This window comes from Geospiza fortis, unplaced genomic scaffold (assembly GCF_000277835.1).
Source record: "Geospiza fortis unplaced genomic scaffold, GeoFor_1.0 scaffold195, whole genome shotgun sequence".
In the NCBI taxonomy this organism is placed as follows: Eukaryota; Metazoa; Chordata; class Aves; order Passeriformes; family Thraupidae; genus Geospiza; species Geospiza fortis.
Window position 1 is genome coordinate 6,213,695 of NW_005054324.1, and position 16,883 is coordinate 6,230,577.

At 36.2% G+C, this 16,883-nt stretch overlaps 1 protein-coding gene across 1 annotated transcript in view; it reads left to right on the forward strand.

Annotated features, from left to right (window-relative positions):
* The window catches only part of IL17REL (interleukin 17 receptor E like), a 44,719-nt gene that overhangs the window by 20,523 nt on the left and 7,313 nt on the right, over positions 1–16,883 (forward strand). The window contains exons 3-13 of the mRNA XM_031056918.1: positions 3,869–4,018; positions 4,764–4,873; positions 6,291–6,405; positions 7,990–8,034; positions 8,870–9,009; positions 9,262–9,333; positions 11,607–11,661; positions 12,340–12,503; positions 14,783–14,830; positions 15,488–15,545; positions 15,912–16,057. Coding sequence (XP_030912778.1) covers positions 3,869–4,018; positions 4,764–4,873; positions 6,291–6,405; positions 7,990–8,034; positions 8,870–9,009; positions 9,262–9,333; positions 11,607–11,661; positions 12,340–12,503; positions 14,783–14,830; positions 15,488–15,545; positions 15,912–16,057 — 1,103 coding nt within the window. The remainder of the gene's footprint in view (positions 1–3,868; positions 4,019–4,763; positions 4,874–6,290; positions 6,406–7,989; positions 8,035–8,869; positions 9,010–9,261; positions 9,334–11,606; positions 11,662–12,339; positions 12,504–14,782; positions 14,831–15,487; positions 15,546–15,911; positions 16,058–16,883) is intronic.

The window sequence follows — 16,883 nt, forward strand, 5'->3', positions numbered from 1 at the left end:
TTATTGTAGGGCAGCATATCTACTTTGCTGACGAATTTTGTTGAATCATCCTAATGAACAGATGCAACAGATACTGTGGTAAATCATATGCAAATAGGTTTGAAATACTACTGTAATTCATACTCATGGATTGATGTGCCAGTGAAGCAATTCTAGTAGGCTTTAGAGATGCTCCCAGATTTAGCACTGTCAGTATCCTTAAGTAGCTCAGATTCTTACAATACTTTAGGGAAGAAACATCAGATAAAAAACCAGTTAGGATTTTCTATTGGGTGTTGTCTCAGTCTTGTTTTTAATAGGTTTTCTCTGCCTTTTTTTTTCATACTCTTCTCCAATTTCATCTTCTTACCTGAGGCTTCAAATTATCCATCTATTCATTTCTTTTGCATATCCATTGCTCAGCTCTGGCTTCTATTATCTATCCAACTGTACATAAGGTATGATTTGCTGTTGTGACAGTTCTAGGTTGATTGCTGCATCATCAGATTAAAAAAATTATCTGCCGTGGTTGAGCTGATGGCAAAAGTACAAGGAAATGTCTACATGCTGAATAATAAGCCTTGGTTTCTTTATGCCTGGGCTTATATGTGCCCATAATTGAGGAACCTTTTATTAAAGCAACAATCCCTCTCTCATGTAGGGCTAATTACAGCTATTATTCATAAACAGAAAATTTAGGTATGATTTACCCAACAGATAGTTTGTGTAGCAAGATGTATCTTTATGTCTTCTGTGGTATAGATAACACTACTTGTGTGAAAAGGAAAATGGGGTGTGTTCCAGAAGAAAATATCTTAGGGGGGGATTAAAAGATGATAAAGTAGGAGTTTACTGAAGAATTAGTCAGAAATGAGTCTCATACTGTGATGATTTATGCAATGAAAATTATTTTCTGTCAGGTCATCCTTGTATCATGTATTTACTGTAATCCAGTGCTAGTATCCTCATGCATGATATGATCCATTTAGATTATTACTAATGAGTTTTGCAGAATGTTTTGCAATTCTCAAAATCTATCATAAAATTAATGCCAAAAAATCCAAAGTGGAAGCATAATTTCATGCTATTCAGTGCATAACATATTTGTTCTCAGTTTGAAAGTAGAAACCATGATCAAGAAGAACAGTGTCTCTGCTGATGGGACAGCAGAGTGTTTGTGCATCTGTCTGATGCTGATCCAATGTCAGTAATGCACCCAGGTTAACTTAGAATTTTCATAAGATAATTCCAGCCCTGGGACATCTGATGATATCATACTCAGGCTGTAACACCTAAGGAGAAAATTCAGCTAAGTCATGACACTTTCCTCCCCCTGCCCCCTAAAAAATAAGGTCAAATACACCCAAACAGAATGGTTTGTAAAGACCTATCCACTTTCAATATCTATCTATCTATCTATCTATCTATCTATCTATCTATCTATCTATCTATCTATCTATCTATCTATTCTATCTACATATGTCTACAAACAATGCCCTGTCCTTAAATAATTTCTATGCAGACATGGCAATGGGTGAGGTTATAAGCCTGGATCAAGAAATTTACACCAATAATCAAACCTTAAGCAGAAACAATTACTCCCAGATACCATTGGGTATCCACAACTGCATCTCATATGATGCAGTCAGGAAAAAATATTTTTGAGCAAAGAGGCAGAGCTCAAACTAACCATCACTTATCACATTATTAGTAATAATTACCAAGTAATTCTGCAATATGATAAACTTCCAGTTTGTTGTGGGTGGATTAATTGAGTGTTGTGCAATAACTTTCCATCCTGAGATACCTTCAGGATTATCACACCACCCATTCTTGGAACATGGAATACAGTGTTCATATCAAGCTGATGTTCACTGTACTTCTGAAGGCTGTCTCATCTCTGTGGAAATGTTTATAAATTCTTCAAAAGTCAAGGTACTCCAACTGCTCTTAAAGCCTTATGTGTGTATTTTGAATGATCTGTGTTTTTTCATTGGTTTGCATAAATTGTCTTTGCTAGTTGTCAGTATTTCTTTGGATAATTCAGAGCTGACCTACTGCCAATTGAGTTAAAGTGTCCTTGTTTTCCCATGCTTTTCCACTTGGTTCTTATCAGCATGTCCTGTTGCCTCCAAAATATGGTCAATGACACAAAACCAGGCTAACAGTGGGGACATTTGGGTGTGAAGAGTTTGTCTTTTCTGACTGTGGGTCTGTGATATGTATCACACAGGACTTATTTCTCCTGATACCAGGTGTGAGGGCACTTAAAGCCTAACAGATTTAATAGATTTAAGTGAAGATGACACATTTATGTCAGCCTGTCTTCACATCCTGCAGTATCAGTATCTGATCTTTGAAAATGGCCTTCAGCTGCAACTGGACACTGGGAAAATGAGGATCTCATAAGACAGGAAGAAGTCCTGTTCAGGTTAATACACTTTCAGTCTTTGAATTTAGAGCACTTTCCTTCACTGGGAGGGTTGGAAGGACAAGTAAGGATAAGCTTTGTCTTTCATCCTTCACCATACCTTTCCTCTGTGAGAACTGTGGATGTCAATCCATGTGAATCATTGAGCATCCACACTTGACAACAGTTCTTGGCTTGACATTGGGGGATGTGCCCTTTCCTGATAATTCTATTAAGAGTGCTATCCTGAATTTTATAGCAAGTGCCACACAGTATTGTGGCACTGCTGTTTCATACTTCCATACCTTTTGCCATACTTGTTGAACTCCTTCTAGGAGCATTTTGAACAGTTGAATTATGTGAATCAATTTTATTTTGTTTTTGTTCTTCTAGCCTCTCACCAGAGGAAGGAGAATGGTCAATAAAATACTTTTTTTTTAACTTGTGTGGTTTTTAACTTTTATGCTGTGTATGAAAGGGAGAAATCTAGGATATATTTCAAAGAAATAGTAGTTACATAGTTACAGCTAAAAAGAGTTGTGCTGCATTGCATACCACAAAGCCAAGGGACAAAACCCAATTCCCTGGTTATTTGTTCTGATAGTTTCTTGAATGACTAGTTTTTGGAACTACAAACAGTGGATGTGAGGTAGGGAAGCCCAAGGAATGCACTGGGGATTAAATCCACTGTACCAATATAAATTCATAAATAAATACCTGATTTCTGTGTAAGGCAGGCTGAGAAGCAGAAAGAGATGAAATATGCTAACTGATGAGGTTTGGGGCCTTAAGACTATTTTTTCCTTTTTTCCTAGCCTATAGTTTTAGCTCTACAAACCTGTTTCCTGCAACTTTGGAATGACTAAATTTACACAGGGAAATAGAAGAAGATGTAGTAGCTGTGTTCTGTGCCTATGGATTACTGTGTGCTGTGCCTTGAAGAAGGCCTGGACAATATTTATTCTGCTCTTGTTGTTCTAGTCTAAAGCAGAAGGAAATCCTGTAGGTATAAGGTACTCTTCCATGACTAGGAATGCAATGGTGCCCTCTTGTGTGAAAGTGAAATTTTAACATCAATGGAGACCGTCAGAAAGTCCCAAAATTAAAGTATTATCATGAGAGTGCTCACAATATACAGGGAATGGTTTTGAAAAAAGTTTATATAAACGATTAGTTTAGCCATGATCTAGCAGATCTAATTAATTAGAACCAGTATTAGTCTAGGTGTGTTCTGCTAACCTTAGTTTTTAGAAGTGTGATTGCTTCCTCTTGTGGGTTAACATTTCCCTAAGCCTAGAAATTTATTCCAGCCCCCTGCATGGCCATGTTTGCTGTGTGAAAGTCTTAGGTAAAGTACTGGCTTTGCTGGTTACTTTCTTACTGGTTTCAGGAGAGCTGGAGCTTCCCCTGTAGTGCTTGCTCTCCCCCAGACATCCTGTGTGCAATGAGTCTTCTCTGCCCTTGTTTTTGCATTTGCAGGTGATATTTTTAACAGCTTCTGCCATGATGCTCCTGCATCTTTATCTTCTATGGTACTGAAAAGCATGAAGATCTCAACAGTGATGAAATGTGTGCAAGGAAGCCCATGCTCTCTTCATTTAAACATTAAAGGAACACTGAGTCTGGATGGTAGGAATCAGCTTTGCTACTGAGCCCTTTCTGTTCACTTTCTGTTTGTGACCGTTCAGCCAAAATTTGCTCCATATTGTATTGTTTGGGACCAAGCTGTTTTCATGTAATGTTCTCAGAAAAATATTTTTGTGAAACCATTTTACTACAAAACAGGATGAAGTTATGACCCTTCTCAAGTGAATGAGAACTGAGATAATGAATTCTGGCTTCCAATAAAACACATGTAACTTGTCCTCTGCCAGTGCCCCAAGCACACAGCTGCCCTTTTTTTTCTTGCTCTGGCATCCATGCAGGCACCACACTAATTTGGTCTGCTCTGACAATCTGAACATGAGTGACTGCCCCTACAGAAGGAGAAACAGTTTATTCATCTGTAGTTACAGTTCTGCACTACAAGAAAATGAAAGTATATGAACTTCCTGTGCATAGTCTATTTTTACTAACACCTTGCCATTCATGTGCTTCATATGTTACCATTTAGATATTTCCTAGCTGCTTCTCTCAGAGTTAATAGGTTTATTTTTAAACTTGCATAATTAAAGCTTCATTTATACCAATCTGTATTAAATCCTTGCTCCTACTCCTATGTGTGAGTTATATATAATGTCTCTTTTTAAACAGAGATACATGTGCCTTTCACTTAGAAGGAAAGCTTATCATATGGTGTATTTTAATTTATGTTTTTGATCATCTTAAAGATGCTTAAACTATATTTTTGCAATCTGTTCCTAACTCATTTCAGAGAATGTCCGTGGGCTGGAAATATGTTCTTTTTCACTGGACACACAGCAATCTCAATGTGTAAATGTGAGATTCACCAGGAAAAAAAGCAAGATGCTTAATGGAAAGAAGGTAAACTCCTTTTTGGGGGGGGGGTAATTTTTCATTTAAACATTTACAAGCCTTTGGAAAAAAAATCTTTTGCATATTGCTTATTTTTTTCCTTATTGTCTTTGTGGAAAACTACAATGAAACATATGCTTCAGCATAGCCAAATGAAACTCCACAACAAAATTCCCTTTTACAACATATAAATTCAATTTTCCACCGTCTTTGTACTTCTTCTGCTTACCTTTTGACTAGGGAACCTTTCTCTGCAGAGCCTAATTTTCATACCAGTCCTGCTAGCTAGCTTTCTTTTTGTGCCCTCCAAATTGTGTGGAAGCTTTTCTGATTCCAGTGTTTAGGAAGAGCAATGCTACAGAGATTTTAAGTGCATATTACTTCAGTCAAACTTACCACTGGAGTTTACATATCTAGAAGACAGACAGGTGCCTAAGCACTTGTGCTCATCTGTCCTAAGCCCTTTTAAGGGGCAGTATTTGTTAAGGGGAAGTATTTGTTACTAAAATTTGCAACTGAGGAAAAAAAGAACCACCCTTGACCAAGTGTTTGAAAGGCATGAATTTTTGCAGTTACTGGTGGGCAATGATTACTAATCCTGTACACAGAGTGTTGCTTCATGTGCTTTGTACAATGTCACACTGATTGCACATGTGGAACAAAGTTCTCCCAAACTGCAGCTGCAGTTTGCACTTGGTGTCCCTTGATGATGGAACATCCATCCCTATGGGCAATGCAGGGCCACCAGTCAGCAGCCAGTAGCTTTTAGAGTAAGGCAAGTTTATAGGCAAGAATCAACAAACATATTTCATGAAATTTTCCTAGTTTCAATTCAGTCACTAAAATGGTAACATATGACATGTTTTACCCTCCAAATGCTTTTTACCAAATAGGAGACTATCCAACATGAAAACCTACAAGGAATTTAATAGTTAACTGATAGCAGCGAGGAAATGACCTGCTATAACTGGACCTCAAATTTTGTTTCTTAAATTGCTTTCTGTTTCATAAACTGTTACTGTAATTAATACATTTTCTGAAGTTGCCATTAAAAATTTAAACGCTTTTTTAAGACTTAAAAACTTAAGACCTTATTGCCATTCTGCAACTATTTGTTCTTGTAAAATGCTATAGACTGGGGCTTTTGATATTTTTATGCTTTTAGGATTATTTGATATCTTGTAGATATTTGGATTTCTAAAAGTGAAGGTGATAGCAACAAGAAATAATGATACTCCTTGAAATCCTTTTATCAAGTTGTATCTGCTTCTTTTATGTTCCTACTGCTACCTTATTGACTGCTTAATGCTGCTTTTAAATGTAAATATATCTGAACAAAAATATTTTTTTCTTGAATATCTTAACCAAAGGTTTTTCTGTATCTGGAAGTCATATGTGAACTCAGTTTTATCAATGTTTTAAACAGGTACAGGTACAATTCAATTGCATTGAAGTCAATGTAGCACAACACATCTATGTGACCATGAAAACTGTACCACATTACTGTGAAGTCAAGCTGAGTCAGCAATACTATGTTGAAGGTAGGAAGCATCTTAAATCAGATGCTTTTCAAGAAATATCTTGTAAATTAAAAAAACCCAGACCAACCAACCAACCAACCAACCAACCAAACAAACAAACAAAAACCTCACATTCTGGGACATTACCTGACTCACTGTCCTAACTGATGGTAGCTCATGTATGCCAGGACCAGTCTTAGTTTACGTTTGATTTTTTTTGTTAGCAAGAAAAGGCCTCAACTTGATATAAAAGCCAGATTTTATGTCTAAAGGTATGTGGAAAACTGAATTTACACTATGCATTTGTCCATGTTGCCCTCCTTGTGATTGGCGCGTGCTCTTTCTCTGCCTGCAGGTTCAGCCCTGCCTGCTCTCTGTGCCTCAGATGGAGCTGCTGCTTCTCTGCAGGGGTGGCCCAGGGGTGGCTTCAGAAGCTGAGGAAAGTTTAAGAAGAAAGTCTCTAGAAATCTATTTTTACTTTCATTAACTACCTGTTCTATAGCCTGTTTACATGTAACTGGAAAAGATTAGGTAGCATTTTTCCATGTTTTGGGATGAAATGCCCACGAATTTTTTACAAATTATGCCATGAGCACACAAAAATAGATTCAGCACTGTGGTCCAACCAAGATACAGTATGGCCAGAGAAGGAAAAAGCAAAAAATGACATGAGACCCCTTGCTGAATCCCAGGCTGGGATTGTCCTGCCTTCCCACCTCCAGAGCCCATGGGTGGATGGTTCTTGCCCTTGCCCCTTGGTACAGTGTCATCCCTACTGCATGGTTTGACACTTGGATACAAGTAAGGCCTTTTTGTGCTTAAAAAGCCTTTAGTTTTCTTATCAGTCCTGATTCACTACTGAATTATATAAGTACTTGGCAAACAAAGAGGGGAGGAAACAAGGTTTTACGAAGCCCAGTTTTAAGACACGTTACAAGGCTGAGTGAACAAATGAAAATAGGAAATATTTCTTGGTGGAAAAGGACTCTGTGGGGAAATTAGAGTAAAGTGCTGGTCCAATGTGTTACGCAAGGAGGGGTGAAAGCAACATATGAAAAGTTGTTTTAATGTTCTTAAGAGTTAAGTTTTGGAGATAAAAACACCAGATATTCTGAAAGCATTGCCCGGCTACTAATTCTGGTAAGCTTCCTAGGAGCTAGGTAGGATGTTTCTTTCTAAGGCTGGAGTCAGAATAGCAAAAATACAGAATTATTGATAACAGAGGAATGAGCCTGGCAAACAACAGGAGTTGTTTTTCGGGAAAAAGTAACCAAAATTAATATTATTACTCAGATTATTGTTAGGTTCTAGGTAAAGAAGTGTGGTGCTATAACGTCAACTACAGACTTAACTGCTGATGAGGTTTCCCAGTAGAAACCCCAGACCGGGGAGATAGGTCCTTAATGGCATATTGTGATATAATCTCTGTGTGTGGGAAGAGAACATAGTTTTTTGGTGTTTATCTAAAAATGTATGCAAGTCTGCCCTTAAAAAGAGAGATGAGAGAGGTTTCCTGTTGGGAATCTACTGGATAGTTTGGCAATTGGTTTACACAGTTATGTGAATAAAGCAGCACTGAAACAGACTCTGCCTTCTATTTTGCAGATTGCAGAAACAGTGATGTGGGAAAATATATTCCAGCTTGTTCAGGTGAGCTGATCTCCTGTGCAACTTAGAGCTGTGAGATATTCCTGGTGACCTACACAATTACATGTTTTCATACTTAAATGAGCAGGGAGAAAAAATTATGATTTCCAACTACCACTACTTATAATTACCACGTAGTTGATAGGTAATGTTCTGGAAATGGATTTCTGTTGAAATGGTACATGGTAATGTTCTGGAAATATATTTCTATTGAAAATGCTACATTGGAGGTAAAGGTTTTGATATTCTATTTGATTTATAAGCTTTTGGAAATAGATTTGTGTTCTTTTAATGCACTTTGGATTGCTGGTTTTATGTTTTATCTATTGACAGACCTCATAAATAGATTGAAATTGATTTTCCAAACTGCTATACTGCTTTTCGCATACCTGTGAATACATGTAATAAAAATATTCCTTTGACATATTACACTTGTCTATCATAGTTGTGCATATTCTCTGTGTAACAAAATTACAATCTTGAGATGATCAGCCCTTGTAGTATTAGTGTGTATATTTCAAATATTTGTACTTAAACTACATAAGATTCCAAGTACTAAGGTTGAGGTAAAATTGGTAGGTGTCTTGGCCTCTCAGCATTAGAAGTGCTAAGCTAAATAATGTTGAATGAAAATTATATCTCATAAAAAAGAGGACTATTAGAGTATAAAGTAATAATAATTTCAAATATTCTAGGTAAGATTCTATAGATGTTGATTTTCATCTCCATCAAGTTATGAAATATATTCTGTACCTTTTATAAATAGATAAAATAGACATAATAAAGTTATAAAGAAAGAGATGTAATAATTTCATGCTTGCTTTAATTTTTTTTTCAGCTGGCAAGTTAGATTATAATTTAGACAGGGCAAGGAAAATTGTAACAGTGAATGTATCCAACTTTCCTCGAGATCAAGACTATTACGTTCGCCTGTGCCACAAATGGTTCACCTGTGAAGATGTTGGGGCACTTGCTGTGGTGAGTTAAACTCCTGGCGCTTTGGGGAACTGTGGGGGGTGCCTTGCAGGTGGCAATGCTCATAAAGGTTATAGTTACAGGAAATGCCATCTGTGTCTATATCTATAGCTATATCATCTGTATCTCCTACATAATCTATATCTGTATAAGCTATATCATCTCTGTCTATATTTATCTATATCTAGAACTATCATTTAGTTTTATTAAAAGAAATTTACTGTACTGGATTTATGACCATCTTTTTCATTTCAGATAAAAGGAAAAGAAGCTTTTAAATCCGTTTCTCTGAAATATTCTCAGCTACTCCCTTGTCTTTGCATTGAGGTAATACAATCTGGAATTTGGTATATATTTGTGTTTCTGATTGAAGAAATTTTATTAGGCATTTGTGCTAAGAAAGGAAGAAAAGCCTGAAGAAAAAGGCTCTAGACCCAAGTTTTTGACTAAGGCTTTTTTTCACCTTAGAATTACATAAATGTAAGGAAGAGTTGTTTTTTTTTTAGTAAATGCTAATTAAAACATGGCAATCAGAAGAAAATGGGATAAAATTTGTAATAATTTATGGAATGTGATGTGTAATATTATTTTGACTGTTTTTTTATAAACAACGAAAAGACAGAAGACATAATCTGACTGAATGTCAGCAGCATTTGATATAGTATTGCATGAGAAACTAAAACAGGAATTGAGGAAACTGAGAGTGATGGCAAGATTTGAGTGGTAGGTAATACCAGGCTGCAGGGCTAACTCAGAAACTCCTGTTGGATGGGCCTGTGCTGGTAGGGAGGTTATTTAAGGATGACACTTAGAGTCATTCTCATATAAATCTTTTCGTCAATGACATGGGGACAAAATGCATGACATGGGGATTTGCTGGAACACAGTTGGGCCCTATAATCAACATGGAAGAGGGTCAGCGTGATTGGAAGAGACTAGAGATCTTCATATGTGACATAAATGAAGGATGAGGAAGTGTAAAGTATGAAGTGCAAGTTCATGCACTTGCTCTGATAGAAAGAATTCTTGCTGTAAGATGTTTGTCCTCATTTAGAAATAACAGTGGAAGAAAAAAGATCTGGGTGAAATAGTTGATCTCAGGGTGATTAACCTAGCTTGCTTCCATGATGTCAACATGTAAACAGGAACAAAAGTCTAGTGAGTTAGATTATTCCAAGCTAACAGGAAAGTGTGGGCAAAGCCTTCTTTGAAATACTGCAAGGAATTCTTGTATCCATATTTAAGAAAGATTAATTCAAAAGGAAGATGCACGTAAAAAATCTGTAGTGCTTGGGGAATGAAGAGGTTGTTTTATAATGGAGATTCAAATACCATGTTTCCATTAGCCTGGTAAAACACATGCAAAGAGAAATTATGTTTGCTGTGTAAATACAGACCAGAAGGGTCACTTATAAGGAAAAATAAGATATGTTTTAAACTGAAGCCATTCTTGCAATGAGAATGAAGGGGGATAAACTTCATTCCATTAATATATTCAGGATAGTTACAGACTTTTATGATAACCTGAGAAGTGAGATTTTGGAATGTCTTTTATACAAGGAACAAAAGGTCCCAAACAAATTTAAAATTATCCTGATAACATAGAAAGATGCTATGTGAACCTAGTTTTCTCACTGAATTTTGAGGTTAGATTTACCTTGCAGATTAAGATACCTAAATATAGATATCCAAATACAGACACCTACATTTGAATTAGGTGAACAAACTCTTAAAGTCAGTGGAGATCTAATTAATACAGTCAGTTGCTCAACTGACCAATGGTAGATGGCCTATCCTTCTGGGATGTGCTGGACTGCACTGTAGATTCCACTGGCTGCACTGGCTAGGTCTAAATGAGGCTACTTTGACAGTAATTTGGGCACTTTAGTGACACTTAGATGTGTACATTGTGGGACCTAAAATCACATACCTAAATAGGCAAGCTGAACCACCAAGTCTTGTCGAAGCCTAGGGAATTTTTTCATTCCACTCTGAAAATATGAAATCACTAGAAAAATTTTATTTCTCTCAGTGTATACACAGAAAATTCCGCAATAGGATTGCTGAGCAAACAGATGTGAACTCCAAATAATAGAAACATTTGCACCTGAATCTAAATAAATAGGGCATTGCAGCAGCGATGCACTTATACTTGAAGATTGGGTTAAGTGTAAGTCTTCAGATTTTAAGGATGCACCCTTTACCATTGCCCAGGCCAGGAGATCTTATATAATGATTATGTTTTGATTTCCCTAGAAAGTAATGACACTGTAAGAAACTTAATGAAAATCAAATTAGAAGAATTTCTAAATGAAATTGGATCAAATATACAACTTAGAAATAGGAATATAGTGTTAGAAGGGATCACCTTAGTTCAGTGCCCCTAATGATGAACGACAAAATAAAAAAATGGTGCAAAACTTTTATAAAATGACTTCCAAAGCTTTCTAACAAGCATAGCATCCTTATCTTTGGCAGGAAAAATTTCTGTCACATTCTACCTGAAACGTTCTAAACACTTATGTTAAAAATGTTTAAAAAATGTTAAAATGTTAAAAAACCTTGACAACCTCTAACTGATGTCCACTGTTTGGTTGTAGGGTTGGCTGGCACTTCCAGATGCAAGGAGGATACAACTTTGCCCCTTTGAAAATGGCAAGTACTGTGTGCTTACTCTTTATAGAAGTGACTTTCAGCAGCTCCATTACTATGTCACAGTTTAAATTAGTCTTCACTGAAAATCATGTATTGCAAAACTTCAAGGAAATAATCATATTTGTTTGTTTTACTGTGGGTAGATGAAACAACTTACTTTCAGACCAAATAATTCACCAAGTTTATGCCAACAAAAACACTAAGTAACTTGCTGGTCATTTCCCGCATTTGCTTAAGTGACACACAAACTGGGCAGTAGGAATAAAAGGTCAGCTTAGAAATGGTGTGAGAAGAGGGCTTCAAGGAGACATTTGAGGGTGTCCAATACCCAACTTAAAGGAGGGAGCAAGGAGTTGAAAAAGGAGACAGTTAACTATATATGAGTTCTATGCTTAACAGGAAATTATTCACACAAATATTCCAGCAATATCAGAAATTTGTCTGAGATGACAGCTCAGAAAGAAACAGAAAAACAGAAAAAGAAATTGTCTTATTTGCACACATATGAAAGTAATTTTTTTACCAGGCAAATAGAAAAAAGTGTGGCCTAAAAAGTGTTTTATTGTGTTAAGTCCAAGATTTTGGTTTAAAGCACATGTAGAGGTACCAGACTTATTAACTGTGTTGATTCCTGTCTGGACATTTTGAGTAATGTTTTCCCTCTCTCTTTGTGCACAGATACACAGGTGCTATGGGACAATATTGTTTATAACCCATCAACACAAACCCTTGCCTGGGAGCCAGCCTGTCCTGTCCTTGTCACGGTTAACCTATGCAGGTTCACAAAGTCGAATGACCTTTGTGAAGATATAGAAAAATCCTTCAAAAATTCTTCTGAGAAAGTAAGAGCTGTGTGGATTAATTGAAACTGTGAGATTGAAAAGCATCACCAAAGGCAAAATGTGAAGAACTAGATTTTGGAATAAGAGCAGTTGCAAATTCCTCTCTTCTTCTCTGATACTTAAAACTATTCATAATCACAGTCTGTTCTTGCACACTAATCACATGATTTATTCAAAATAGTCACTGACTCATTATAAAGAAATAGCAAGTGGAGATGACTGGGCAGCTAGTAATGTTTGCTAAATTCTTTGGGGTAAATAGGATCTGCTTTTTATTTATAGTTCACGTCAGGTTCCCTTTAAAGTAAGAAACAGACACACTGTGAGGACAACTCTTCTCATCTCTAGATAGGCATAGTAGGTTGGAGGGATTTCTCTCTGATGGTACCACCTTCTTTTTACTGTCACAAGAGTCTATTGTGATTAGATTAGATGTAGATATTTAACATTTAGACACGAGGAATATAAATTAAATGAAGCTAAATCTCTTTACATATTTCTGGAGACATAACAGTACTTTGGTAGGGCACAATTGTTTTGTAATTAAGATCTTCCTGAAGCGTCTTCCTCAGCCTGGTCCAGTGTCTTGAAATTGTGGGTGCTGAAATATTGTGTCTCTTAATTGTTCCAGCACTTATTTTCTCAAGTTGAGAAGGGTTTTCAAATGCATGTATCTTGAATGGCTTAACACTTCAATCTGAAATCTGATGATACTGAATGCTCTGGCTTTTTGAGGTTCATTAGAATTTGTTTCATTGTGAAAAGTAAGTTTCAGGCTTGCCTGATTGTGGAGAGAAGGCAGAAAATTTAAAGTAACAACAGAAAAGGAAAAAAAATCAAACACAAGAGATTAATTCTGAAACTTTTGGATTAATATTGTTATTCTGATGACATGACTGGGGAGGGGGTGGGGCTGACTCCAGACTGTCGAATGCTTTTGTGATTAGGAACTCCTGGCCAAGCCTTTAGTGATTGTTCAGATTCATCATTTATGAGTTCCAACAAAGCTTTGATGTTGAAAAAACAGATTAATTTAATTCTAGATGTGAGTGATCCCTCTGGGATTATTCATCTGCTGGCAACAAGTACAATTCATCGCTTGCAGGAGAGAAAAAGGGAGAAAATAAAATAAGAATAAAATGGGGTCTGGATGATAATGATTGTATGTATCACCAGAACAGAAACCAAACTTATTACAGAGTATGAGTGTTTTTCTGTATTTACTGATTGCATTTAATGACTGAACATTAATATTAATCATAGAACCATAGAATATCCTGAGCTGGAAGGGACCCACAAGGATCATTAACATTCATGGATAGAATGGATTCTGGTTTTTTTACTCATTAATTCTAGTAAGTTTGATATTGAATTTGGTCCATTTATTGTACTGTAACCCTGAAAACCATCCCTGTAGTATGCTGGAAACTACTGCAGATTGCTCAGATAGGGCCAGCTGCCCTGTAAATCCAGACAAGGCCACACACTCTAATACTATGCACATGTACTGACTTCGGCACAAAAGCTGCATCACTTCTCTTTACTGAGGCTGGGGTTTTCTCTGTCAATGACAAAGCTGTCTCCAGGTCTGAGCAGACTCCTACAGAACTATCTCCTGGGACACTGTTTTTGTGTTCTCAAAAGAAGTTACAGGAAGGAAGGGTTTGGCCATGTAGGGTGCTCAGCCACTTTAGCAGCAGGGTTTATTTAAGTAGGATCATGTGTACAGCAATATGTGTAGCTATTGTTTATATAAGAAAAGACTCTTTGTGGTGAAGCCCTTGGTGGGTAAACAATTGTTAATCAAGAAAAACAACATTTTTTGGATTGCTTAAGTGTATTTCCAAAATTCAGCCTATGTTTCCCTGTTTTGAAATATGGGTATGGAAAATTCAAAGATTTCCCAACTGATGGTGGAATACTTTTGGATGTATGTTGAAGTGTTCTGATGAGTTGTTCATGAGTGGAAAATAAGGGGTTGAAACAAGTTGACTTTGTAATCAGAATTTTGCACAGGCCACCATAGAATCAATTAATTTAGCTCTAATGGGTCAGTCTGACCATAAAAAAAGCTACATATTGCAGATAAAAAGAAGCAAACTATTCAGTAATCCAAAGCAGCAGTTGTTTCTAACCATTTTACGTGATTAATTTCTTGGGATGTTTATGAATGAAACAAACCAGTTGCCTTTGCAGTAATCAAGCCATGAAAATTTCAGAAGTTGATTTTGTGAAACTAGTTAATAAAACTAGCTAATGATGAGTGCTCTGTCTTCCAGCAGGTAAAATATTCTCGTGTGGACACTCACCCAAGACTTTGCATGAAGGTAAAGGAATTTCTTTGTAAAACACATACTAACTGCCCTTCTGTCTCTAAAATAAATGAGCTGCTGATGTCCTTTATGATCAATATTTTGTTTCATAGCTCTGATAAATGGGAACTGAGAATGAAGGAAAAGTGAAGGATTAGATTAGAAGGTGATAGTTTTGAAGTGCAACAGCAATGATAGATAGGACACAGGTCAGATTGTTCCCTTCCTTTTTGTCTGTTTAAGAAAAGCAGGAAAAATGTTTTTGGTCAATGCAAACTCTGAAGAATATGCTAAACTTAACATATAAAGTTTTTTATAGTAAATATTTGAAAATAAAATGATCAACACAGTATTTAATTTAATGGAGAATCTCTTACTATTCTAGTTGAGGAAAAAAAGCCAAATAAAGCCAATATAGTAATATTATTTTTTTCTTTTAGATAACTTTTAAGTCAGTGGGACCAGATATTTCTATAAAATATGCATGATTATAAATACCTGAAGAATTAGGGGATCTAATTTAAGTCAAGGGTTGGAAGATACAATAAAGGAGGAAAGCTGTGAATTAATCTTCTGCAACTTTCTGGAATGCCCTTATCATCACTAGTTGAATATTTTGCCACAGATTGAAATGGAAAATCCAGTTTTCATAACAGATTTCTCTGCTTTCAGTTTACAACCAAACGAGGATCTTGGATTAAATGTCCATTTGCTCATGGAGAATTTCCAGGTAAATATATATTTTAAAAATTGTAAATAAAGATTAAATTGTAAATAACATTATATTGTGGAAATGGTAAATAACATTATATTGTGGAAAATATTTAAATCACTAGATATGAGAAGTGAGAAATGTTCAACAACACTGTAAATTGTAAACTAAGTCAAAGAGACTTGACAGCTTTTTACTTCTATGTATCCTCAGTAGATCTAGTGTTCATCAGTATAAAAAGTAACTTGTAGGAATCAAAATACTTACTTGGATATCATTTGATAATACTTAAAAATACAAAAAGCTTTTATTTTAGGCATAAATTTTAGAATATACTGTATGGTCCTTGTACATCTAAAAGTAAGTATTTTCCCTTAATATCAGCCTGGAAAATGAGGACTGCTGCAGTTGCAGAACAAATACAAGTTTTCTTCACATCCCAAACCAAGGCACAGTTCTCAGTGCTTGTGTGTAACAGGACGCAGATGGCTTCATGTGAATCTCTTGGGATGCACCATTCAGTCTCTGTGGTTTGTATATATTATTTCTTAAACATTTTAAGGCTTTTAAACATACCTAACTTCATTCATTTATTATTCCATATATTGTTCTGCAGCTTGAATCCATTAATAAACCATGTACATATTGCAAAATTACTGGAACATTTTAAAAGCATGTAGTTCTAAATCTGATCTCACACTGAAACAAGGAATAAATAAAGATCCTGAAGTCAAATGAGTCACATCAAATGATGTGACTATTGAGGGGAACTTTAATATTCTTTTAATGTAATTTTTGTAGTGTCACATTTGTATTACGTATATAGCAAATGTTACTGTTAATATTTCATATATGGGTCACTGATACAGCTGACCTGGCAAATCACACATCATGAAATGTAAAACTTGAGGCAGGAATCCATGATGAACTCTAAATATCACAGCTGCCAATACAAACTCAACACGCAAAAAGGGTTTATTTTCAGCCAAATTATCTTTTTGAGCCAGCTGATGGTGTGGCTACACAACTGCTTCATCTAACAAAATGGGGACAGAGTGGGGAAGGATTATGGGAGGGTCAGATTTCAGTTTCAGGCAGCAGCTAGTCATGAGAGCCTCATTCCTCTCTTGCAACTTAGTCTATGTCCCACAGATTTTCAGTGCAGCACTGTGGTTTGCCCTTTAGCCCTGCCTATCAGTTACCTTGTTGGCCCAAACTGTGATCTGCTGAGAGACACATCTAGGAAGAGAGGTCAAAGAGCAAACTGAGAGGCCATAGTATTATTTTTCATGCAGGAGAATATTAGCAGGATAGATCCTAGTAGCTACTAGGACCACCATGCTGAAATACATCTGT